The sequence below is a fragment of the Dendrobium catenatum genome, unplaced genomic scaffold (assembly GCF_001605985.2).
Source record: "Dendrobium catenatum unplaced genomic scaffold, ASM160598v2 fragScaff_scaffold_223, whole genome shotgun sequence".
In the NCBI taxonomy this organism is placed as follows: domain Eukaryota; kingdom Viridiplantae; phylum Streptophyta; class Magnoliopsida; order Asparagales; family Orchidaceae; genus Dendrobium; species Dendrobium catenatum.
In genome coordinates this window covers 32644-60538 of record NW_021318685.1, presented here as the reverse complement: position 1 = coordinate 60538, position 27895 = coordinate 32644, and the positions used below count along the sequence as shown (strand labels likewise).

General features: G+C 34.4%; 1 protein-coding gene across 1 annotated transcript in view; it reads right to left on the bottom strand.

The window, feature by feature from the left end:
- The window catches only part of LOC110103040 (histone deacetylase 9), a 34401-nt gene extending 10456 nt beyond the window's left edge, over nt 1-23945 (bottom strand). The window contains exons 1-6 of the mRNA XM_028693057.1: nt 23764-23945; nt 18823-18935; nt 18623-18740; nt 13655-13729; nt 13367-13586; nt 13131-13194 (exon numbers count right to left, since the gene is read on the bottom strand). Of these exons, the coding sequence (XP_028548890.1) occupies nt 13131-13194; nt 13367-13586; nt 13655-13729; nt 18623-18740; nt 18823-18935; nt 23764-23800 (627 nt within the window). The 5' untranslated portion in view covers nt 23801-23945. The remainder of the gene's footprint in view (nt 1-13130; nt 13195-13366; nt 13587-13654; nt 13730-18622; nt 18741-18822; nt 18936-23763) is intronic.
- Nucleotides 23946-27895: the final 3950 nt, after the last annotated feature.

Sequence of the window (27895 nt, the reverse complement as noted above, 5' to 3'; positions counted from 1 at the left end):
AAAAACAACTGCCTTTCAATAACACAAATATAAGCATAAATTAACTTGGTAGAAACAAACGTAAGAAATTGATTAAAAAATCACGTAAAAAAGAAATTTTCAAAGCACTTAAACAATAATAAAACTTAGAAAAATCACAAATTGTCACCTCACATGCAATACATAAAACTAGGGAAAGGTGCTCAAAGGAAAGATCTAACCAGTTAGAGATTTGGGAGAGAACGATCCTCCTCTCGAATTGAGGATCAATTGTATCTTGCTATTTTATTCATCAACTAGTGGAATACAAGCTTTTCTTTGAGTTTTCTCTCAGATTTCCTTGTGGTTTTGCTGTTTTTCTGCTGTAAACAGCAGATTTCTTCTGTATTTCTGCTGTGGACAGCAGTTTCCATCGGATCAACTTCAGTTTTGGTGAGAAACACTTGGGAACTCAAGTGTTTCCTATCATAATCCACCATTGAAATTTGATCCGCCACCAGTCTGCACTCCTCAGGCAAATACCAATAGAACAAGGTAACAACACCGCCTCACAACTCACAAAGTTTAGAGAAGAAAGATATAGGTGGAAGGGAAACCGTGGAGGGAAGAAGCAGAAAGAAGATCGAGAGAAAGTAATAGGGAATAGGGAGAAGACTCCTTTTTAGCAAGGAAATAGCAAGCCATGAAGGAACCCTCATGTTGGAATAGCAAGCCATGAAGGAACCCTCATGTTGGAATTTTCCACCAAAAAACTCCTTTTAACAATAAAGAATCGGCCATTTTATATAGGGGAAGGAGGGGAAAGAATATTTAATTGTTCAATTAAATGAGTCAACAAGTTAGCCAATAAAAGCAATTCAAATCAGCTCTCAAAGGAGAAGTCAAAGCAACAAGCATGGGAATCAGCAAAAGGGGAAAACTGAATAGCAAAGGGAGAAGGGAAGAATACCAAGCAACCATAAAGAAAAGGGAAATGCAGAAGGGAGAGGAAAAATCCCAAGCAGTCATAAAGCAAAGGGAAAAATGGGTCAAGCCCAATAAGGAAAAAAATAGCCCACAACTAAATACCCAACTAGCCAACAAGGAGCAAGGAAACGAGATCAAACACATGAAAATTCAATGGTATGAGCCAACCCAAGAGCACCGAACTCAACATGATTATTGGTTGTTTTCCATCATATGGCAATACAAAAATAAAATGCATAAAGTCCAATAACACAAAAAAATTAAAAATATATAAAACATAAATTCTTGACAATATCACTTGATGATGATGACTTCCAACTATTTAGATAAGCTAAACTTGGAAGAAAATATTTCATCAGCTTCTCAGTTTGTTCATACATAATGTCATCGTTAAAATGATCTTCCAAAAAACCCTTCATTTCCCTAGTTTTGTCTATTCACATCTTCAATGTTGCGATATATAATTTTGGGTCAATATAACTAAATTTAAACAGAATTTTTTAAGGCTTAATTATGTAACAAACAGAAGGTCATTGAGAGCGATCCTTTTGCTCCTCCAACTTATTTATCCTCATCATATGAAGCTCCAAAGAAATAACAAGTCCACAAACCTCAAAACAATAAAATTGTAGCCTATACATGAAGAGAAATCATTAGGTCAGGACAACATATGTAAAGATACGTGTGGATATACCGGAGTACACATCTATGTACTCTTTCTTTTTTAGAGAAAACAATTGTTTCAATCTCTTACAAAAAATGGAGTTGTGTACTCCGGTAACATTAAAATTTCTCCTACATTATTTTTCACAACTCAATATTCGAATTTATCAGAGTACCAACTATGTACTCTAGTTTATCCATGAGTTGCTTTACTTACAATGTCCATACCTAATAATTTCTCACATATAAAATATTTTTCAATCCAACATCCACTACAAATACAACCCATTCAAGTACATAGTCTCAATATTGTAATTGGTCACTCAAAGTTTTAGTTAATGGATCATGCATCTCCAACCACTTCAGTATGAAATATTATATTTTCATGCAACAAATATTAATAAACTCCACTAAAGCCTCATTTATGGTTGATATCTTCCTAATAGATTTAATATGAATCACAAACTGAGTGTCAGTTGTCCTCGTAAAGAATGAAGCTAATGAAGACATTTCAACAATTGCTTTGATTTTGTTAGAGTCAATTTCAAATCATCTATGACATACAATACGCCAGAAAACTTTCCTGAGACCCCAAAAACACACATGAGATGATTCATTTTGAGATTGAACATTCTGATCTTCTCAAACACTATCCTCACATCACAAGATGGTATATGTGATCCTTGCTTGTAACGATAATATCATCAATATAACATTCAACTTTTTAATGAATTAGGCATCAAAGATAAATGTCATAGCTCATCAATATGTAACTCAAATATTTTTCAAACCAAAGGGAGTGATTGCCTAATAGAATATGCCAATAGACACCATGAAAAAATATATGCTTTTCATCTTTTATAACCATTTTAATATGCTTGTGTTCAAAAGATTCATCCATAAATAAAGAAAATATTATAGTTTGAAGTGACATCATATTAGATGTTAATAGAGGGATAAGTGGATAACCAAAATGAAAGGCATGAATCTAAATGGCATCTTTATTTGAAGAACTAAAAAAGATAAGGTTATATAACTCATTACTTTATTTTAAGTACTCAAAGTTCCAAGATAGTACAAGTCATCCCTTTTCTTAGCAAGTCCAATTTTTTCCCTCGAGTCTTGGTCATGCAACATACAACAAGGATAAAAGTTTTAAATACATTTTAGCTTTTTGTGAACTTATGAATTGAAACAAAGTTTGTTAATAATGCACAAAGGACATTTTTAAGAGTTTGAGAATGTGTGGCATGGATATCTTAGAGCTCTACAACTGTAGCGAGAGAATTATTTGCAAGGATAATTTTCTTACTATTATAGGATTAAGTATAAGAGCTGAAATATTGAGAGGTGTAAGTCATGTCAATCACCTAAGTGCAGTTCAAACACTTTTTTGAAACATATAATCCAAAAAGTAATGGATACTTACATGAGAGTGCAAGTGAGCATACATTACAAGGTTTTTTTCTCAAGGGATCAGATCATGCCTCAGAGGTTTTCAATCTCTTCATTGTTGATTCCTTCTTTTTCATACCCTTCATTTTGGCCACTTTGCTTTGTCAAATGACTTGAGATTAAACACTTTATTGGCCTCCTGATTTTCCCATTTTCAGCATGGTGGTTGTCCATTTAGTTTCCCGCTATTATCCTTAGTATGTCTTGATTTCTTGCAATAGGTGCACCATAAGTTGTCCTTTTTGTTGAATTTTCCCAATAATATAGACATATATGCCTTTCCACTCTCTTATGTTCAATTAGAATGTTCAAGCTTGAACCTTATAGAGTCCGTGGCACAAGCATAATACCCCTTTGACTTTCTTTTCACTGATAAGAGATATCATCTCATCTAGTGAAGGTTTTTCCTCCCTTCAAAGAATATGAAGTCTGATCTGATCAAATTTAAGATTAAGTCCAAAAAGGAATTCATATGCCTTGTCCCATTCAATGAAGTTCTTCAAGATGGCAGCATCTTTTGGGCACTTTATTTCAAATACTTTAACAATAATCTAGATACTGTTATAAACTTGTTTGACAAAGTATTTTCCTATTTCAGCTAGATTACATCAAGGATCAGCCTTAAGCCCCATATCTTTTTGCTTTAGTCATGGATGTTCTCATTAGACATTTGCAAGAGGTTGTATTCTAGTGTATGCTTTTTGCTGATGATATTCTTCTTGTTAATAAGACTAGAGAGGGAGTTGAAAGTAAACTTGAATTATGGAGGTCAACATTAGATTCTAAAAGTTTTCGCTTGAGTAGATCTAAAAGGGAATATATGGAGTGTAATATTAGTATTAATAGACCTAGTGAGCGGATTGTGACTTTGGGCGATCAAGTCATTAATAATAGTACATGTTTTAGATATCTTGGATCTATTGTTCAGAGTAATGGTGAAATAGATGAGGATATTATCAGTAGAATTCAAGTTGGATGGTTGATGTGGAGGAATGCATCGGGCTTGTTGTGCGATAAAAAGCAACCCCTCAAATTAAGGGAAAATTTTATAAGAAGGTGGTGAGACCTGCAATGCTTTATGGTGCCGAATGTTGGCCATTAAAAGAAGCATAATACAAAGTTAAGTGTGGCAGAGATGAGGATGCTCAGCAGCTTAGGTGGATGAGTGGCTTTACCCTTAGAGATAGGATACGAAATGAGCATATACGTGAAAATGTTGGAGTAGCACCAGTAGAAGATAAGAATAGAGAGAGTTGCCTTAGATGGTTTGGTCACATAAAACGGCGGCCTTCCGATGACCCGGTAAGGACAGTAGAGGTATTAGATTTGACTTTTGTTAAGAAATGTAGAGGTAGACCTAAAAAGACTTGGTTAGAAAATATTATAAATGATTTTTCTTTATTAGATTTAAACGAGAATTTGACTTTTAATATGACACAATGGAGAAAAGAATATATGTAGCCGACCCCTTGTAGTGGGATAAAGGCTTGATGTTGTTGTTGTTGTTGTTGTAGATGTAGTTGTATGATGCATCACGAGCATTGAGCATGTGTAACAACTAGAGTCCTAGATCTCTTTAGTTTTTTTAGTTAGGAACATGCAAGTATCAATGACTGGGAGATACATCATGCCCATAACAATGACATGAATCGTCTTAGCAACATCGCAAGCTTGAAACATTACATCACCACTTCTTAGTCTTGTCCCTAGAAGAGGGTTAAGTTTCTCTTTTCTTTTTAGATATATATTGATTAATTATGACCATTTGAGGCCTTTTTTTTTTTTCATTCAACCTATACATTCTGCAAATCTCCCTTCCCTTAGTGCGAGTTGACTTCACTTTATTGGATGATGGGTTTTAATGTTACAACGATGATAGAATAGCCGTAGTTGTGGCATTTGGCGATAGAAAAGAGGTCGTCACTTCAAAACATAGAGACTATACTAACGAAGAAAAGAAATGTTGACCGTTGGAGAGATATGATAGGAAATACTCGTTTGCACAAGTAAACCTAACCCAAATCAAATACCTAAGCCAAGTAAACTGCTGTCCGCAGCAAGAACACAGCTCAAACAGTGAAAAAACTGAGAGAAAACGTAGGGAGAAACGTAGAAAAACGATGCAAACGCTTTTATTTCAATAAAGGATGAAAAGCACTTGCAAGATACAACTTTCCTTCAATTCGAGAGGAAGGAAAAACTCTCCAACGATCTCCGGCAACGCCAAGAGCCCAAGCAAGAAAACCTAGAAGACAAAACTCATTCCAAATCAAGATCCCCCCTAATCCCCTCATAACTCCCTATTAATACAATCTAATTCAAATTAAAAGCAAAAGGACTACTCTACCCTTCCTTCTCCCTCCAAAAACACTTAACCCATGTTTGAATTGCAAGTGGACCCCACTCCCTGGCTCCCTCTCTCTTCCGCGCGGCTCCTCTGCGTCCGTTGCGAATAGCACTGGACCGGCTGGGCCGGTCCAGGTAGAGCCGGTCCAAGCTGGACCGGCATAACAAGATAATGGCAAGAGATTGTAAGGCAGTTGCTGGAAGAACAACAATAATGAAGGTTGTTAGAATGATTGTGACTAGAGGGCAACATTGAAATCAAATAAGGCCAGCATCATGAAGAAGATCAATAACGACTGACTTCACAGATAAGTCACAAGAGACAATGAAAAAAGATGATGAAAGCCAAGAGCAAGAATTGACGATGCAACTACTAGAAGAATTGTTGAAGGACAACAACAATGAAGGTTGTTGAAAGGATTGCATCTTCAAGGCAACGACTAGAATCAAATAAGGTTGACCTTGTAGAGGAAATCAGCAACAATGGACATCTAAGATAAGTTGCAAGAGCTAATGAGCAGTAGTGAAGAAGGCTAAGAGCAAGAATCGATGATGAAAGGTCGACAACATGAGAGGATCAACGAGCAAAGATTAACAATGAGACTGCTAAGGCTCATGTAAATGTAATTAATGATGAAGGCTCAGAGCCGAAGATACATGAAGCAGTCGAAAAGCCTAAGCTCTGATATCATGCAGAGAATATAAGAGTATGAAGTAATTCTTCTTATTCATTCAAAGCTATGGATGCAAGGTACTATATGGACTAACCTATGAAGAAAACAAGAAAAATAATATATCAAAATAGAAAAAATATTTGTTGCTATATACCATAAACTGAAAATCATATATAACCCTTCTACTTAGAATATATACAATCAAATTTGCAACAAGAGTTTCCCAATACACCTTCCATACCAAAGTTGGCTAAAGTTTCCATTTCAGAATTTGGTCCTTTCTGTTATACCTAACAGTTCGAATTTTCTCATTTCATGTTGATGGATTCCAACAAAAGATATAATAAATGTATTAATGAAAGAATAATCAAAGTTTTAAAATACTCATGAGATTGATAAGCTATTAAGCTCAAATAATATCGGAGAGGCAAGAGGCAACATGAAGAAAAAGAAATTTTGAAGGTGAGGATACATCGAGAAGCATTCTCCATAAGAACTTTGTAAGAAAGAAGCTACTAGCATCAACATCAAAAACCAATGAGAAGCATATAAAAAACCAATGGGCAAGAGAGTGAGAAGAGAAAAAACAACAAGAAGTGGCTAGCTCTAACAAGACAGAATAGAAAACCAACACATAACTCAATAACTACAAGAACTAGTGAGAAGAAATAAAAATCGTTCCCTAATTACTACAGTAAATGTTAAACTAGATCATGAAATATGAACTAGAGCTGAGTGAGTAACATGATGCAATGTGGCAAAGCAGCACGATGTGCATACTTTGTTGCCAGCGAGTGTTTTGTTAGGCAAGCGATGTGCATGGTCAATACATCGCATCGCTTTGCTTCAAAGCACGAAGCGTACTTTTAATTTCACTAATTTAAACAAGCAACTACATCTCAACATTACCCAGGAAAGCAAGCAAAAGCTCATTATTGCCGACACAGTAATCAAGAACAACACCAATTGCATAGGTGCAAACAATCTAAAGAGGATGGTTCAATCAAAAGAAAGAAGCCCTCCTAAGAAGCAAGCAAGAAATCCAACCATCAATTGTTTATAGCAAAACTTTTCTTGCAGGTTTCAAGTCTTCCACCAAAGAGCAGAAGACCAAAATATATCAGCTTAGAACACCAAGGCATGGTTGGAGTTAAGATTCTCCCATAATTTCAATTTTTCTTTATAAGCAAAATGACTAAAGAGGAAATCCATTATCCTGAAAGCTCTTCATCCAAATTGACCACATTAACTAATGTCATTCCATGAAAGCTGTCTATTCTTAGCTAAGCTAATATGATCAATAATTCAAGTAATTCAAACAAACCAAACAAATGTTTAAGCTTCCATGGACCTTCATTGAGCCATATGAAAAGGTTATATGGATGGCACTTCAATTGAAGTACCAAGAAGGTCACACCAACAATGAGTACCACACTAAAGGTGCGATATGCCAAATGAAGTGCCACGTCAACAAGCAATACAAAAGAACTTTAAGGTGTAACCACCCACCCCTCATCAAAAGAAGAAAGATAGCCTTCCATTGCTTTCTCTCTTCCTCTTCAAAGGGAAATTATGATTTGTTATCTCCCTACTGGTTTTGTGGATTAAGTGGCTAAGAAACTATAATAATTTTGAATATGAAGTCAATTTTTATTCTAGTTCGTCACTAAGCCATTACTCTCTTACTATTATAAATATGATGTTTATTAAAGCCTTCAGCATTTTTTTTTTTTTCAAAAAATGAGAATCTATTACTACATCTTATTCTCACTCACAATCCCGCCCTCTCTCTCCCTCTCAATTTTGTCGAACCTCCCATCTTTCCCTATCAACCACTGAAATATAGGGGAGGTGATTCATCAAGACCTAAACCTAACTTCATCAGTTTCCTTCATAATCATACTTGATGAAGTCCTTGTCCTCCCAAATTCATTCTCTTCTATTCAATATATGTTGGCTCAAGAAAAATGGTTCGTCGGCATGAATCCCGCTTTGCAGCTATAGGATTTCATTTCTCTCAAGCCAGATTGTAATTAATCAGATTTCCCCTAAGGATAATATTAGGGTTTAATTAGATCTTGGTCCTTACTTTCCATGAGCGCAAGCATTCATAGTTAATTACCCCTCTTAACACATAAGAGAGAACTCTCGATTAAGGATGAATAAATTTTAGGTAATTTTAATCTCAATTGTGGGGATAATGGAGGTAAATCTAATCAAGATCTCATGGTTCTGTCATCCCGGATATACCGTAGATTTCAGTCTACCAACACTTTTAATCATTGATTGTAGTATCCAGGGAATCTGATTAGTAACCATGGGTTGTCTTCTCTAAGGGATCCCGTGTAAACAAAGGTGATTAGATGTGTGTTTTAATTTTTATTGGATTTTTGGAGTTTACATCTATTAGAATACCCAATAGTTGGTTTTGGTTGGAAATTACTCGAAACTTAGAATTGAAGTGAGTCTTACGGCTTCTCTTAGAAGTAGTCCGGGTGTTTGAATTTGGGTCGAAACTTACGGCTCTCATTGAAAATAGCTTGTAAAGTGGATCTTACAACTTAGCCTCATAAACTAAGATGCCCGAGGGTTTAATTATTTGGGTAGGTCTTACAACTTCCTTTTGAAAGTTGCCTAAAAGTGAGTACAACCTAGCTCTACAACAAGGCTGTCCGAGAGTTTTATTATTTAGGTAGGTCTTACAACTTCCTTTTGAAAGTTACCTAAAAGTGAATCTTATAACCTAATCATTTAGATTAATATGTCCGTTGGTTTTTGTTTGAGGGTTTGATATTTCATTTAGAAATTTCTCAAAAAATAGGTCTCACGACTTCTAGTAAAAGTTTTCTAGTTATTTGGATAGCGCGAGTCTTACTGCTTCCCTTTGAAAGTAGCCCAATGATGGGTCTTACAACCTAGCCCTATAGGCAAGGCTGCCCAAAGGTTCAAATTTAATTGAAAGGATTTTTGCTCAAGTAACAGTTCTTAGAACTTCTTTTGGAAGATGCATGAAAGAGGGTCTTACAACCTAATCCTTTAGACTAAGATGCCCAAGGATTTAATTATGGTTTGTTTGAGTTGACAGCAGTTGTTTACTAGCTTAACACTAGACTGTGATTTTCAGTTATTTACTAGCTCGATACTTACTAGCCAGCAATTATTATTGTGTGACACTAGTGCTTATGTTACAGTACTTTACTCTTCTTCTTTTCAGTGTCGTGGAGTGTGGACTATACTAGTACCAATAGCATGTTCTACTTTGTTAGTAGCTTAGCATGGCACTTGTTTTTTTTTCTTACTTTAGCATTTAAATTTCAATGCTAATGAATTACATTTGCTTGTTTGGAGGAGCTCATGTTGTTTTGTAGTTTGCACGGGAGAGTTTGAGAGCTTGTAGGGTGTGTTGCAAGTTGGAGGGTTTGGAGAGTTTTTTTTTTTTTTTAGAGTTTTGGAGAGTTTAGAGAACAGTTTGTGTGAATTGTGTATGTTAATTAGTAAAAACATATAATTTTTTATTGCATTTCATTTCATAATTTTCTTAATTAATTGATTAACAATTAATCTATTTAAATTTCAATGCTGTTGAATTTTAAAAATCTTGAGACTTGAATTTAAAATGCTCTAGGATTTAAAATACTCTCAAATTTGAAATACTCTCGTATTTAAAATTAACCAATTAATTCCAATTGATTAATTAATTTTGACTAATCAATTATTTTTAATTAAATATAAATTAATCAATTTGTTTCTATTGATTAATTTTAATTAATTAGTTAATTTTGATTCATTTCAATTAATTAACTAAATTTAATAAATTAATTTTAATTAATTTTAATTAACTAATTCTAATTAATTGATTAATTTTGGTTAATTAATTTCAGTTTAATGATTAATCTTAATTAATTAACTTTAATCAATTAATTGAATTTAATTAATTAATTCCAATTAAGAATTAAGTAATCATTCATAATTAATTAATCTAAATTAATTAATTTTAATCGATTCATTAAACTCAATTTAGATACAAATAAATTGAATTAATTAATTAATATTTAAAGCAATTTTAATATTCTTTTATTCATTAATCAATTGAATTAATCGATTAATGTTCAAATTGAGTCACTTTACAATATGATAAATTCCTGAAGCTATTTCAGTAGCCTTCTGGCCTCCCCTCCCCACCGGGGGAAATTGACACAGCATTTGTCGTAGTTTCTTCCCGCCACAATCAAAGATCGACAGCGCGAGGTCTTTAGAATTTAAAACCATCCGCTCGGATTAAAAATCATAGAGCGGTTTTTCGAATTTAAAATCATCCGCCCGGATTAAAAATTTTGGCTCGGGCCTTTGAATTTTGAAATTCATCAGCCTAGATCAGAGATCGATGACGTGGATCTTGAAAATTTGGTCAATATATGTTACTTTATTCAATTTTTATAAGATAATTATTTAAATAGAGATTTATCTGCTCGTGTTACTTGGTCGAGTGGAGAGTTGTAATTATTAATGGCACTTAGGGGCTGTTTGGTTGCCTGAATTAGGAGGGTAAAGTAAAACAAATACATGTATTTACTAAATTCGGTTGTTTGGTTAATTTTGAGTATAACAAAAAGAAATCCTCTGAAGTATTAGGCGTGTATTATGGGAGGGGGATCCTGCGACTTCCAAAGCCGCTCAAAATGAGCGGGTTTGAAATTCTTCGCGCGAGGCTTTCCGCTACGCCACCGTCATCGTCGCTTCCTTGACGATCTCTGTCCCTTTTCCACGGCGCTTACTCGCTCGACTGTGGCCCGACTCCAATAATCCCCAATCTCCAATGACTCACCGACAACATCGGCCGCCACGGGTCCACCGGAATCTACCCACTGCCCAGCCACCTCCGACGTTGGAGTCGCCGTCCCCATCGGTAAATCAAACGCTGACGAAATCGTCTCCACAACAGATTTCTCCACCGATCGCGCGACGAAGCTGGCAGTCAAACCGAGGATTGTGGAGAGGATTTTGGGCGATGTGGAGAAGACTCGGAGGAAAAGCCAAACGGCGCAGCTGATTGGATCGAGAGCTGAAGGGTCCTCCGGTCGCCGGCGTCGGGCAAGGCTCTTCTTCTGCAGCAGGACAAGGCGGAGGGAAATGGGGATGCGGCCTTTGAGGGAGGAATTAAGGCCGCTGTACACGAGGTCGATGCCTCCATGAGAAGCAGTACGCCTTGCCGGCGAGGGAACGACCCACGGCGGCTCCGACGCCGCGATTGCGCGCACGGAAAGAAAGAATTGCCGGCAGGACCCAATCGCGTCGGTGTAGGAAGGTTTACCGGAGATGGTTTTAGGATCTGCGGGAATAATAGAAGATGGGAGAGTTCCGCGTTCTTCCCCGCTCCGTCTCCATCGTCCTCAAATTTGAAAATGCATGAAATGTGCAGATCAAAGCTGTGATTTATTTGATGGCAATCGTTGTTAGGGTTTTGTGAATATAAATAGATAAAGATGATGAAGCTTCGGACGAATTTGCGCTTGGGGGGGGAGGGGCGTTATTCATAGACGGACTTGCAGAAAAGGCAAGTTCGGATTTGCTGTCAACTATTGATTAATAGATGATATTTTTGATTGACTCAACTTCACAATTAGTGCTATATTTTATTTTATTTCATTAGTAATATATAATTGTTATAAATGTATGGGTGATATTTTGGCACAAATTTTATAGAGATTGCTAGTAAATATTTTGGCACAAATTTTATGGAGATTGCTAGTAAATTATTGATTTTTTTATTGCTTCTTAAAGCCATTTTTCTGTGTAAATGTAAAAATTAAAAATTTTAAATTAAAAAATTGTTTTAAAAAGCAATAAGAAAGTCGTCCCAAATGAAGTCCTTGTCATCATAATTAATTAATTAAGCTCAAGCTCAAATTAGAGGTGTAAAAATAAATTATTATAAAAAAACCGTTTTTACTTTACTCTGGTTCTACCTAACCAAACAAGGAAAACAATTCTCCTGCGTTTATTTTACAAACAACCAAACAGTCTCAAAGTATTCATAATACATTGCATTTACTTTACACTGCATTTTTTTTTTCAGGCAACCAAACAGCCCCTTAGTGTTGCTGATAACACTTAGTGTATGGAGACAGGCACGTAATCAGACGTGGGCATGAAATTGGAAGTGAACAAGTATTCACAATTTGACTCTTGCACGTGGGAGAGGAGAAAAACTGAATGGCTTATGTGCAAGCAGGCTCTGGCTATATCAAGAAATATAGTTTGCGCAAGCCAGTGGGAATTTGGTGTGGGTTGAGGTATCAGACAAGCAAAGAAAACAAAAGGCTTGATCGCACGAGGAGACCATTCGTGTGTGAGGTTGTTCACAGGCAGAGGCGTTGAAGTGACGTTGGCTGGGCACGGGCACTCGTGCAGGTTCGGTCGAATGGGTGCAATTAGAGCGTTTGGAAGAGAAAGCCGGAGGCAAGAGGCAAGAGGCAGGGCCAGCGTTTGGTCCGGTGTATGGAGACTGAATCAAAAGATAAGAAAAAGGATTTGAGAAAATGCAAACAAAGAGATTGAGTTCTTTTTTTTCAGTTTCTTTTTCCCTTTTATTGACCAATTGCCAGAAGGAAGTTACCCTAGCAAAGCAATGCATCTCTTGAAAATCAACCACTCGAGTGGGGTCGGATGGAGCGTGAAGAGATTCTTTTTTAGTTATTATAAAATTTTTATTAATCAACAATATAATAGACAGAAACCCTATTGCAGGGATAGCCAAGTAAACATGAATCTCTACTCTTCTTAATCTAGCTCACTTAAAAAGTCTGGCCCATACATTCTTATCTCAACCAACCAAAGAGCTTAGTTTTTCCATACAACTTTCATCCAAAGTTTACATGAGATAGATCCCCGCAATCTCTTAGTTTTGAATAAGGGTTATATATTAAGTAAAACCAACAAATTGATAATGATACTGATGGCTCAAAATTCATCTCATGCATGATAACAGATTTGCTCTTCGATATTTATCTCAATCAATATTAAAGTCAACAAAGAAAATAAAGATACCTTGACATCACCGGTGCCCGGAAAGAACAAATCTCCATACTTGTGGAAGCTAACAGTCATCACCCTGTAATACTACCGAATGTTAGCGCTCATCATAGAACATCAAACTCTGCTCAATCAAATACCATACAGATTTGTCTTTCTCTTTTTTCAAAAAAGATGCTTCAAATTTTAGTTGCTTAAACTACGCAAGCTCAAGTTCAATGCATAAATAACAAAATAGAAAACAAGAATACCTATCTGTAAAGTAGAAAGCCTCTTCAACTCCATCACCATGATGAATATCTATGTCGATGTATAAAACACGGGCATGGTATTTCAGAAGCTCTAAGATTCCCAAAACCAGGTCATTTATATAACAAAATCCTGATGCCTCGCATTTTTTTGCATGATGTAATCCACCAGCCCAATTGATAGCTATGTCACAGAGTTGATTGTTCAATCTTCGTGCAGCATCTACAAGGTTTGTATGTGGGTTAGAAATATATAAAGCAAGGTAATGTTAGTTCATTTAAGGAGTTGACCTATCGTGCCACCAGCATATATTTGACAGAACTCAAACAAGTTCTCAAATACAGGGCAATCCTCGCCAAGATTATCTGTGAAAATGATTTTCAGTAATGTCTTTAATATGGATCTAGAGAAAGAATATATAGACTAAAATAACACAATTTATACTAAATGAAAAACATCCATGCATTTAATCTATGAACAATTGCATAAGATAAAAAATCAATAGAAAGCCACCAATCCCACATTAGTTTAAGAAGATAAGCATCCAGCATCAACACTACTTTAATAGGATCTTTTTCCAATTGTAATGGAATTAACCTTGAGCTTACATTAGCGCTCCAGCTATTGGAAGCCCAATTAAATAAGACGGGCTCATATAAATCTTCATTTTATTCTGATCCTAACAAACACATGTAACTTTATTTATATCAAATATCAATCTACTCTTCTAGCCTAACAAGCAAAAACTGTCAACCACATGAGCCCTTGAAAGGTCTCTATTATATTTTCATGATAAGGAACATGCATTTGCTAAGTGTTCTTCATAGGATATATAAGATGCTTACAACCATTGAAGCTTGATGAATACATCTAGGATAACTTGAAAGAAGAGCTCAAAACAATTGAAAGATTCAACACACTAAAGAGCTCAACTAATGCTCAGCTTGTTTGATGCCAAGGGAACTTCTCCTTAGGCTAAAAAAAGGAATGGCAATCTCTGCCCATTTGAATGAGGGTTCTGTAAACATCTTCTCTATTAATGCCATGGAGGAGAGTGATGTAATAGAACCAAGCAAAGATCGACGACTTAGATCCCTCCATTTTATCTTAGTTTATTAATAGTATTTTTTATTTAATTATGTATTTTCCATTTTTACCCTTACTTAAGGGTTTTGTTTTATGTAAGCCCAAGAGACAAAGTTGTCTTTTAGTTTCTTTTAAGACCTATATATAGAGGCTCTTGCTCTTGTATTAGAGGAATGACGAATTAATAAAAAAATTGTTTCTACACTTTATTCTTGAGAGCGATGGGAGTTCTTAGGAGAGTGGAAGTCCCTATGTGAGGGCAATGAAATACCCACCAACCGCAGGATGTGTCCAATCTCGTTGTTAAAGTCCCTTGGTGAAGGACAATGCAATACCCGTCATCTTTGGAAGAGTCCAAGACTCGCGGTTTATTTTCTTTCTCTAATCCCTCACCTTCTTCTCCTTTAACCGCTGGCTAAATCTTCCCCTAGCCGCCGACTTTCTACCTTCAATCTCCTTCCCCTTTCCATACCCGCCGGCCAAGCACCCTAGCCTTGCCACCGGTCACCCCACCAATTCTCCAAGGTGCCACTTTCCAATCATCTTCTTATTATTTTCCTAATTTGATTCAAAGCAATTTGGGAATTTCAAATTAATTTGAGATTTGAATTTCCCTCGTTAATTTGAATTAATTACACAACTCCCTCTTATCTCTTAATTTTGAATTTTAAATTTTGAAAGGTCTTTAATCCATTTCCTAATTTAAGATTCTAATTAAAAGAATAAATCAATTACTCCAATCAAAGCAGCATTAATTGCCCCCCCCCCCCCTCATTTGCACACCCCCCCCCCCTAATTTGGATAATCTTTAATTAGGAAGGATTTTGAATTTGAATCCTTTCCTAAAATAAAATTGATCTCATTTGAAAACTTTTCAATCCTTTTAAATCTGAAATTAATTAGATATTCCTCTCTAAATTTCTTTCCTTAATTAATATTCTATGATTGGAAAGGTTTCAAATCTCCAATTAAATTCCCTCTTGCATGGCCGGCCCCCCCTCTCTCTCCAATCCAATTAACACACATTAATTCCTCCCATTAAAATCTCAATTCAAAATTCAGCATTCAAATCCTATTTGAGTTTGAATTATTTCCTAAATTAAGTGGTTTTAATTTTGGTCAATTTTGAATTTCAAATTCAAACGAATTTGAAATTTCAAATTCTTTCCTAAATCATTTAATTTAATTTTGGAGGTCTTCCCTTAATCAAAAGTGATTAAATCTGAAATTGATTGGGAATTGAATTTCCACATTCATTGAATATGGACCACTCCCTTCCCCTCTCTCTTTGGCCTCTCCCTCTCTCTCCCTCCTTAATTAATTAATTCCCCAATTGGACATCCCCTTAGGGAAATTAATTAACCAACCCCTCTTTCCCTTCCTGTTCTACATCAGAAAGTGCTTGTAAATCGAGTTTGGGTCAAAATACTACAGAATCTATGACATGAATTTCATTTACCACACTTTATATTTCTATGCCTTCCTTTATTTTATTTTTATTTTGTAAATACTTTATTTCTTATTTGAATGGATTAAATATTAAAGAGCTTTAACCAAATTCACCCCCCCCCCTCTCCCCTCCAGGGTTTTGCTTAAATTCCTATACATTGGTATCACAATAAGATTTTCATTGCTATTATTAACACTCATAAGAAAGATCCATGGCACAACAATTAGTTGGAATATCATTCCAAAAAAATATATTATACCCTCTTCTATTGGATGGAATGGCTTTTAACTTGTGGAAGGACAAGATAAATATAATCTTCAATCCATTGACTCTAGGTGCATCGTATGGTCTTAAACGGTTAAAAGAAGCCTACTAAAACAGGAAATGGTTAAAGTGTAGATAAACTATGGTGTTAGCCCTTAATAAGCTGCTATTATAGCCTTGGAAGGCTTCCAAAATATATTAGGGATGATGCGTAGGCCTTATGAAGGGTTAGAATGGAGTCGCGTTCAAATTCTATAAAATTATAAAGTGATTAAGGGTGCGGGAATTTTTTGCTTTAAACTAACAAGTGAACTTTAGGCTTTTAGGGCTTCAATTGGTGGGCTTTCAAAGACTTGAAAATGCTTGGAGATAGAAGGGGAGTGTCTTAAGAACAATTATGGATATTTGCATTAAATTCCAATGATTTTTGATGGATCAAATTAGGGATAGAATCCAACAAGGTTAGATTCAATCTAAGTTAGTCCGACAGCTTCAAGTAGCTTTTTAGGTGAGGCTTTGTGGGAAGAATGCTAGGAAATGATTATGAGATGGTGATACGATGATTATAGAAGAGTTATATAGTAAAATAAATAAAGTTACAAAAAACTTGCTGCTCATCAAAGTAGCAAGATTGAAGAGATAAACAAACATCTTCAAGTGAGGGTTTGCCGCCAATCCTCCATTTAGATGGAACCCAAAATCTTGCAAACACAATGATTTCTTCTTCATTCCATCATGCTTAAATAGTTACAACATTACATCATGCACAAAGGAGGGAAAAGGAGGGAGCAAGGGGCCAGCCACATCAGTGTAGGAAAGAGTGTAACTTCACAAAACTACCTCATTGTTGCCTTAGTAAGCTAACCAAGCATGGACCTATTTTAATTAGAATTAATTCATTCAATTAAGCATGTGCACAAGGAATTAATCAATGATTCTTCTTAGCTCGCTCGCTAGTTTTCTTATATACTTCTACTAATCCTCGCCTTTCTGCTCATAAGCCTCTTCTGAGAATTCTTCTTTATGCATCCTCTATAAGTCGACGTCTCATTTGCATCTTAATCCTTTAATCTTATGAGTATTCTTGATTTTTAAATCTTTTTTCATCACTTAATAATTTATTTTTGAGTTTTTTTGCTTTCAAAACATAGGAAAAAATTATTATTGAATATCATTATATTAATCAGTATTATTACGTGATGTGCTTGAACAGTCCAATGTTTAAAATTGCGTATTCGGGTATTGAGGCGAGGCGTAAGCCTCAAAATCAAAAGATTGCGTAAACATAAAATGATAAATTTTTTATATACTAATGAGTGAATAATATAAAATATAAAAAATCATAAGATATGAAGTGAAATCAAAATATCTCAATAATAAGACAACATGAAATATAATTCAACTCAAAATTCTATCTTTCCCAAATCCAAATATTCTTTTCATTAACATATAATTCAAATTTCTAAAAATAAATATCAATGACATATCACATAAGAACTAATAAGTCATCAACACTGTCATCACTAAGGGATTCTTCATTTGAATCATCATTATGATGAACTGCTCTCTCCCCTTCCTCCTCTCCTATAGAGTCCAATGTCGGGCATTTACTTCAAGATTTATGTAAGTTTTAATATATATAGCGTGAGGCGTAAGCCTCATGCCAGTGAGGCAAGGCGTACCTCAACTAAGTTGAGGCGCAAGCCTCATAAAAAAAAACTCGATGTGTAAGTATCGATGCGTTTTTTACTGGAATTGCGCAAAGGCGGGCCTCAAGGCGAGCCTCACATTGCGCAATTTTAAACCGCAGCTTGAAGTTTTATTAACTAATAAATAACCATTATATGTGTGTATATATATATATATATATATGCTTGTATACACGCGTGTGTGCGTGTCACTTCGTCATGCACTTTGCGTGTTGATGCATGAAAAAAAAAAAGACTTGTGCATCGCATTGCTCATAACACTTTGAAAACAATGCGATGTCCAAGCATTATTGGTTATTATATCAATTTTTAAGATCTAATTGACTTTTGGCAACCGGTTAGTCATAAGTTTTTGATAATAACAGACAAACCTACAAACATGCAAATCGTTTGAACAAGAATGAGAAAGGATTCTCGTCATTAAGAAAAAGATATCTAAAGGCCAAAATGTTAACAACTCGTTTCGATACTCTTCCTTAAAAGAACATATTTCATTACTTCCAAGGAAATAATAATCCACTCTTGCAATGCCATTGATCATTTCAACTAACTTAACCTATATTCTGTTAAATCTCAAGAAAGATAATGATTTTAAAAAATCAGTTAATTCTAGGTAAAATAACCAGATTCAATATACATTAAAATCTATGAAATGAACACATCACAAAGGCGAATAAAAATATGCTCTAAAAATTAAAGTTACTCGTTTATATATGGAGAAATCAGCCTCGAGTATTTCCAATTCATACATTGTGCCAATTCATTTGCAAACAAATGTTGTGTGTCTGGTGTAATTCGATGCAAGAACTCCACATAATCTGCTGTATGGAACTGGGCAAGCTCGACGGGATATGCCTTGTGTGGCCTCTGCATAAAATAAAATAAAATATATACCATAATTCAAGCCACATTAAAAAAACAGTAAAAACTATGCTTCTTCGAAACTAACATATATTTCCATCTTCTTGTGAAGTTCATATGAGAGAACAAGATGATGTGTCATACAGAGACGATGTGGCTTCATTGGATGGTTTGGTCCAAAATAAACATTGCCCACATCCCCTGCAAGAGGAGTGCAAATCAGTATGATCCTAACTGATCATCACAATATTCATCTCTATAAGAAGATTTTAAAGCTGCAAACTTTAAGAAACATATAAAAGATAAGGAATTGTTCATATGACATCATATATATGGTACACAATAATGGATATAAAATAAATATCACCAGCCCTGTTGAAAATTCGATCACATGTGATATAATCAACTATCAATATGTGTCATCACCTTCAACGGCCTAGGTGTTACTGAACATCAGCTTAAATGCGTACGAGCAGTCTCCATTATTCCTGTTGGTATTCTTATGCATACATCTAGTTAAATAAAATTTAATTTCCTCCATTTAAAAGACTGAAATATCCAGTTTTGATATTTATTCACCTTTTATAATTCATATAGAAATTCAGGACACTCAAGCTAGCATTTATAGCTAATAAGACATTGTAGGAGATTTTTTTTATTTGCGTGCATTTTCTCAAAATTCGCACATTTCCCCTCAGAATGCGCGTCAATTTCGCAGCGAGACAAAATTACAGTCCATTTTGACAATTGTTGACATTCCGAACGCAACGGCAAATACCATTTTGCAATCGAACTTTTTTTGGACGATGTCGTATGTCAATTTCCTCGATTTGCACATCGTTTCCTCAGAACTCGTGTCGATTTCTGATGTAGACAAAGGGGGGGTCAACACAAAATAAATCAAATTTTGGCTTCCCTTGAGTCTAGTAGTTCATCATATTTGAGCTAAACTTTTAGTTCATTTATGAGCTGGACTTTAGTTCATTTATTGAACTAAGGGTTAGCTCATTATGAGCTAACATTTTAGTTCATTTATTGTCTTTTAATTAAATGTTTTTAGGTTTTTTATGTTATAGTCTTTTGGGTTTCCAATGGGACTTTTGGAATCCCAAGTGTGGTGTTTAGTATTCCTATGTATGACCCTTGGTTTCCACCAAGGTTTTAAGTTTTTTATGTTTGCCTCTTGGGATCTCACGGTTGGACTCCTTCTCCCGTGACCGTGGCTCTTTGGTCTGTGCGGTTCCTTCGTTTCCCGTGGTCGTGGCTCTTTGGTCCGTGCGGTTCCTTCGTCTCCCGTGGCTGTCTCCTTGGTTCCTGGTTTGGGTGTTAAACCGTGAGCATGAGGGGGAGATTCCTATGCTTTTTAATGCTTAATTTTATGTGTTAGAATTTATGTATGTGTCCTTTTGTATTCTCCTTTCATACCTATAAATATGAGGGGTTATGTATTGTTTGAAATAGTTGAAGTTGAATGATATTTGATTTTTGGAAAAAAATCTGTTAACCTGTGGGTTGCTTGGAAATCCTGCGGGCTCTTTCCACCCTTCTTTCTCATCCCCTCCGGAAATCTTGCGGGCTCTTTCCAACCTTTCTTCTCGGGCTTCTAATCTCTTTCGTCTCTCCGCAAGTGCCACTCCACCTGTATCCTTCTTCTCTAAGTGAAGCAACTTTAGGGTGTCGTCATTTTTTTTATTGAGTCGTTTGTATTGTTGAAAGTTTTCTTTTGTTTAGTTTAATTTGAAATGTAAGAGTTTGTTCGTCTCTTCTCTCCTATTTTGTCATTTTCGTCCTTAGAAGTCCGTCGTGTCTTTTGTGATCAGGAGATATAGGCTCCCTGTATCTTTTGATTACATTAATTTCCTTAAGCGAGTTCCTTTGAACTAATTCGTGGTCATTCTTGGGTATTGGCGGAGCTCCGAATGCAATGGCTATGTATGTTTTGTGCTAGGACGTCGTTTGGGAAACGTCGCACATCAATTTTGGGTGTCGGTCGTCCGTTTTGACCAATCTAGTCCGATTTGACTGCGAGAGGATCCCTCTTTGGCAAATTCGACGTCCTGATTGCAACGGTGCAATCCGTTTGGCAATCGGTGGTCGTTTAGCCCTTCAAGTGATGAGTTGCACCAACGCATGAGTCACTTAATCCACCGATTTTACTCGGTTTCGCGTGCTCTGACGAAGGGGTCAACATTACAAAAGTTGTTTTTTAACATGATTGGCCAATTTAATGTTTACATTTTAAAAAAGGTAAAAACAAAGAAGTATTTTTATTTTATAGGTCAAAGTAGATATTATAGAACCATATAAACTACAAGGAACAATCTACAAATGGGTTTAAGGAATCAAAAATAACCCTCATTATATTTTTTCTACTTTGTCGATTAAACAATTGTTTACAATAATTCATTTTCATTGCTCCACAGTATCAATTTAAAAAAGTCTACAATGGTATGTAATCCACATAGCATGCATAATTATGGAATGTGCCCCACAAAAATGAAAGAACTATTAAATTGAATCCATAAACTAACTATTACATAATTTAATCAATTTCTCATGTAAACTCACAACTAATGGCATAACTACGACTTGCTATGACAAGGCCATTGACAAGTAATAGAAACTTGGTCATAAGGCACCAAGCCATTTCTCCTGCAAGAGTTCAACAAAACTTCAGCTAACCAATAAAACAAATGTCGTTACAAAATAACTTCTGATACAACCACAACAACATCAAGCCTTTATCCCACTATGTGGGGTCGATTACATGAATCTTTTTTTCTCCATTGTATCATATTAAGAGTCAAATTCTCATTTAAATCTAAAAAAGAAATGTCATTTTTAATATTTTCTAACCAAGTATTTTTAGATATATCTCTACCTTTTTTAACATAAGTCAAATCTAATAAGTATACTTTCCTAATCGGGGCATCGGAAGACCGCCGCTTTATGTGACCAAACCATCTAAGGTGACTCTCTCTAATCTTATCTTCCACTGGAACTACTCCAACCTTTTCACGTATATGCTCATTTCATATAATATCTCTAAGAGGAAAGTCACTCATCCACCTGAGCATAGTCATCTCTACAACACTTAACTTACTATTATGCTTCTCTTTCAATGGACAACATTATGCACCATAAAGCATTGCAGATCTCACCACAATCTTATAGAATTTTCCCTTAAGTCTGAGAGTGACTTTTCTATCACACAACAAGCCCGATGCATTTCTCCACTTCAACCAGCTTGAATTCTACTAATAGTATCCCCATCTATTTCAATATCACTCTGAACAGTTGACCCAAGTTATCTAAAACGTGTACTCTTATTAATGAATTGATCGCCCAAAGTCATAATCCCCCCACTACACCTATCATTGCTAAAATTATACTATATATATATATATATATATATATATATATATATATATATTTAGTTTTAGATCTACTCAAACGAAAGTCATTAGACTCTAAGGTTGACCTCCATAATTCAAGTTTACCTTTAATTCCCTCTCTGGTCTCATCAACAAGAAGAATATCATCAGCAAAAATCATACACTACAGTACAACCTCTTGCAAATGTCTAGTGAGAACATCCATGACTAAAGCAAAAAGATATGGGGCTTAAGGTTGATCCTTGGTGTAATCTAGCTTAAATAGAAAAATACTTGGTCAAACCACCTTGTGTTTGAACATAAGTAGCAGCTCCTGCATACATATCCTTAATGACTTGAATATAAGCATTTTATCACTTCTCTTGGAACTTTATCAAATACTTTCTTAAATCAATAAATATCATATGTATATCCATTTTATTCTTTATATACTTCGACATCAAACCTCTCAATAAATGCATACCTTCTATAGGAGACCTACCAGGCATGAATCTAAATTGATTTTGAGAAACATTAGTATCAAGCCTCAAACTATGCTCCATAACTCTCTACCATAGTTTTAAAGTATGACACGTTAATGTAATTACTCCATAATTTGCACAATCTTGTGCATAACTTTTATTCTTAAAAATAGGAATCTACACACTCATCTCCACTTATTTAACATCTTTTTAGCCTTCAAAATAATATCAAAAATTAATTCACATTTCTTAATTCATCCTTTTCATTTTCTTGTTTGATCTCCCAAAAAAAGCTCTATACTCCTCTTATATAAATGAAGCATAAAATATATGAGTGATCACACTAATTTCATAGCTCCTAATAGGAAGGAGAAATGAAGTGGGTAGTTGAATCAGTTCCACCAAACTATCATCTGATCTCATTTGAAATTGGTAGTTGTTGTACCCTTTTGTATTGGAATCGTGAATGCAAATATGTATGTATTGATGCTTATTGTGGTGATGATTTCAATGTGAAGATTCTATATCTCGTGGATGAGATAAGCGAAAAAATTCTTTCATCTCCTAGCATTTTCACTCCTCTATTGGAATATCATCATGTCCAACAGTTTTTCCACACTTCATTTTCTTTAAAGCATCTCTAATTTCGGTTTTACTAATACATCGATAAAAACAAAAATCTTTATTTTCATTTAAGTTACTAAAGTCAATCGTATTCTCACAATCTTTATTACAAAATTTGGCAGAATATCTCACCACCTTTGTTGAATATCCTCTTCTAATAACTCCTAATAAACAATAAAATATGAAGGGTTTGCTCTTTCCGTCAAATTAAAACTAGGTTTCAATGTACCCATCATTAACATAGCTAAACGTAAAATATCAGTAGATATTAAGTCAAATCATCAAAAATGAAATTCGAACAAATTGGATCATAAGAGAAACGAATCTTTTTGGTTAATTAGGGTTTCACCAACAAACCAGTTACCCTGACCAAACCAACAGCAACAAAGATAAATACAAAATAAGAAAAACAATTCCATAAACTTGTGTAGGTCACCAGCTAGGACGTAACGTTTGGGCAAACTAATCACTCTTTCAAGGGAAAATTGGCAGCTGTTGCTTCAATAGAATGATACAGAAAACGCTAACCGAAGGACGAAACGAAATTACCGTCATAGAAATACGCTACTCGGTCCTTGGACGGCATTCTATACGGCCTTCAATAGTGGATCTTCATGAGGATTGGAGCAGTTTCGAGCATGGATTAGAGAGAGACGAGCTGAAGAAAACTGGAGAAGAAAACAAGCCGAAAACAGGCGATTTGGGTTTACTCACTTAATCCTCATAAATTTAAATGTCTAATATTTGCGGCTATATAAAATATCAAAAAACCTACTACATTAATAACTTTAAATTTATCTTCTTCCCATTGGCATCTTGTAATAGTCCATATTTTAACTTCGTTAATTTTTTTTGGAGTCATTATAATTTCAAATCTTAAACCGTCTTCTCGTCATAGTATTTTAATAGTAGTATTTGACTTACATAATTTTTTTAAAAAAAATTTTGGCATCAGTAAAAATTCTTATAAAATTGATACATATCGGTACAAGTGAGAATTTTGGGATCGTCATGTATTCGTTTTGCAAATCAATTTCACTATTATTTTTTAAATAAATTGATTTATTTTATGAATATTTTTTTATAACTTTTTAAGTCTAAAAATAATTTATTTTAATTTTATACTAAAGATTAAATATCAAAAAGCATTATTAAACCATTTTAAATCATTTTCTTTCTCCCTAAGCAAACGGTTAACAGAGAATGGAAAGAGTAAAGTAACAGAGAAAAAAAAGGAAATCCAGATTTGAAGGCCGCAGAGTGATTTTTGTTTGTCAAGCCTGTTATGAAAATTGCTCGTCTAGCTGTAAGAAACATTTACCTTATTTTTTATTTCAAATATTTTATATTTTTTGTATTTTTCTAATCAAATTTGTATTTTTTGTTATAAAAAAAATATAAATAACTTTGTATTGGCAAAACTTTCACTGCATAACTTTTTCTATATTATAGAGATCGAGATTATGAATGTTTTGAGCATTTTTTTGAGATTTTTCATGATGTGATTTTGAAAATACAACTATTGTTGTACACCCCAAAATTTATTTTGACCTCTAAAAATACTTGTGTATTACAATAAAAGTCTTACATCATTTTACATAATCTCTGATAATTTGTTAATTTTTTGAAAATAATAGGATTCTTTGTTGTCTACCGTTATAATATTTTGACATCTACTTAATTAAGTTTGATTATGTATTATTTATTGTAATGCATTGAAAAGGGATGTGAATATGTGCTTGAGTAATAGTTGGTTGCTATTATTATTATAGTATTGTGATAATAATATGCATGTGTGAAACAAACAAGCAAAGACCAGTTGACCCGTTAGTTGGAGACTGATTGACATGTACATGATGGTGAGCTGACTGGCTTTCCATTAAATAATGTGGTTTAGTGTTATCCTCTACTAATTCATGTGATACATTGATTTGGAGTTATAAAGAGATTATTACTGTGACGGCAGACAAATAGTGGCGACTCTATTTACTTAGCTAACAGTTTATTAATACTGAAAAAACACTATGATAGCTAGGACTTCTTACTTGTTTGGTGTGACTACTGAAATGCATATTCTTGAGACATTATTTTTATTATTATTAATATTTTTGTTACTACATAAATTTATTGTTATTACATTATTCTACTGATCCTGCCATTGAATTATTATTGTTACCAATTTATATACTGATATTATTGATTCATTATACATATATTATGCATGTGATATATTGAGCATATGATATATAATACATGGTTAGCATGAATACACTCTTATATGATTTTTATTATATTGACATGATTTCGACAGTCTTTATCGATGTTTTTTATTTGATACTTTATACAATTTTTATATTAATTGATATTACATGTATGACGATTGCTTTAAAGATTTGACAGTCAAACTATTTTACTATTTTATTGGCTTTAGTAATATAGGGTTTTAATATTTGTACTACTACCGCATTTGAATTTGACTACTTTTGCACTGATTTAATGATCATATAAATGCTAGTGTTATGATTTGACTATTGACATGCATATTGCTCATTTACCGTGCTTGAAATTCAGTTGTAGGTTTTGGTGACCTGCTGAGCTTTGTAAGCTTATTATATGTGGTCAAATGATTTCAGATTAGGGCAAGGGAGTAGGAGTGTGAGACTGGTTAGGATTCTTCAAGTTCTATTTCTTTTAATTATTTTTTTATACTCGGGATAGAATAATTATAATATGATTGTGTAGATATTAAGTATCATATATAATTTTTGGGAATGAATACAATTATGTATATTGATGGTTTGAATTGTATAATCTATTTTATTATTTATTACTGATGGATGATATTAGATAGCTATGGTTGTTATTTATTAAAAGATAAAAAAATAATTTTTCTAAATTAGATTATGAGGCATCACACATCTATGGTTGTGAAAGTTGAGAGTAGTCTAGGTACCCCCCATTTGAGCTTAAACTTAACTAATTAATGGAATTTCGAGTTAAGCTCAAGCTTAATTATATGAGTCTGAATTGGCACATGAAATGGCTTATATATTATGAGAGATAATATGAGGATTCTAACTAAAATATTTATTATAATAAAATAATAAAAAATAAAATAGTAGATGAACAATAATAATAAATCACTTGAAATAAGGAATATATTTATAGTTTTAAATATTTAACATCATTTACTTAATATATTTATATTAATATTTTTAAATGAATTGTTTCGCTAGCCAACAAGTCAAATCAAGATTGGCTCACAATAATTAGCCAAGCTTGAGTAGACTCATGAGCTGTCTTGACTCTATTTATAGCACTAGGAGGTGGATATACAAAGCACACATGTACATATTGTGCATGGATAGAGAATAACATGCATATGCAGGAATGAGCCTATGTAAGGTGTCATACAATAGATGCAAAATGAGGACATGATACTAAAATAAGTGTTAGGGGGGCTTCACATGCATGTGTGTTAAGCATGGGAGCCTAGGTATGGTCTAGGGGTGTTAAGACTTGACCCAACTTATAAAATTTCGGGTTTGAGTCAACTCGTTTGTCATACGAGTCAGATTCAGGTTCAACATACCAACTCGTTTCAAAAACTGGGTCGAGTTCAGGTTGACCCAGAAACTCAAAAATGACTTATGAACTCGTGCGGTTCGAGTAACTATGTGTTAATGCGTTGTTTGTTCGTTGATTCATTTTGTAACTTTTGCTAACCAGCTCTTCCATTATTAACCAATTCACCTCTTCGGCTAATTAGCTCTTCCATTCTCATTCTCTTTTGAGTTCCGAGTTCATTTGTTGATTCATTATGTGACTTTTGTAGACATTATGTTGCATTTCTCTTCTCAACCTCGTTAGCTCTTTTGTTTATGGTTTACCTCTTCGTTCTTGCCTTGGCGTCCACCTTCTGAGTATTATTTCATAATTTATGCAGTAGCTATTGAAGGTCGCATCTCAGTGGAAGCTCAAAAATTACACTTTTTTGTATCTTTAATCTCTTTGCCTACTCTACTTAGGGGTTTCAACTAAGGATTATATGGAGGTTGAGTTGGCTAGTTGAGATTGAAATTAGGGCTTTTGTTTGTTTGTTTTTTTTTTTATACATTTATCTTGTTATTTTATGGTTTGAAATGGATTTCTATTGGTTGAAACTTGAAATGTTGCACTTAGCTGGGTTGCCTATTTGCTGCCTTGTTGGGTTGGTTTCATATTTTTTGTTGTTGAAATGTTGAATGCTATTATCATTACTCTATTTTCCATTTAGCTGGATGTTGTGGGTTTGTTTACTTTAATTTGTTGTTGTGGGTTTGTTTCTGTTGGTTTATGCATAATTGGTGTAGTGAATACATGTAGAATGCAAAATGAGTTGATGATTTACTAAGTTGTGAACTTTTGTATGTTGGTTTGAGTAGTTTTTTGCTTTCTAATATGCGTTGTAGTTATAGTGCTCAATTTTAATTAGTTTATTTTGAAGTAAAAAAAAAAAAAGTCAAATAGGTTGGCAGGTCAATTCGGGTTGTGTTCAAGTTAGAGATTTAAAGTCAAGTCATATGATGACGGGTTGGTTTTGGGTTTGACAAGAAACCGACCCGAAAATACATTTTGACACTCCTAGTATGGTGGTAAGATGGAGTGGAAAGCGGTGGTCATATGCATGGGTTGCATGAGT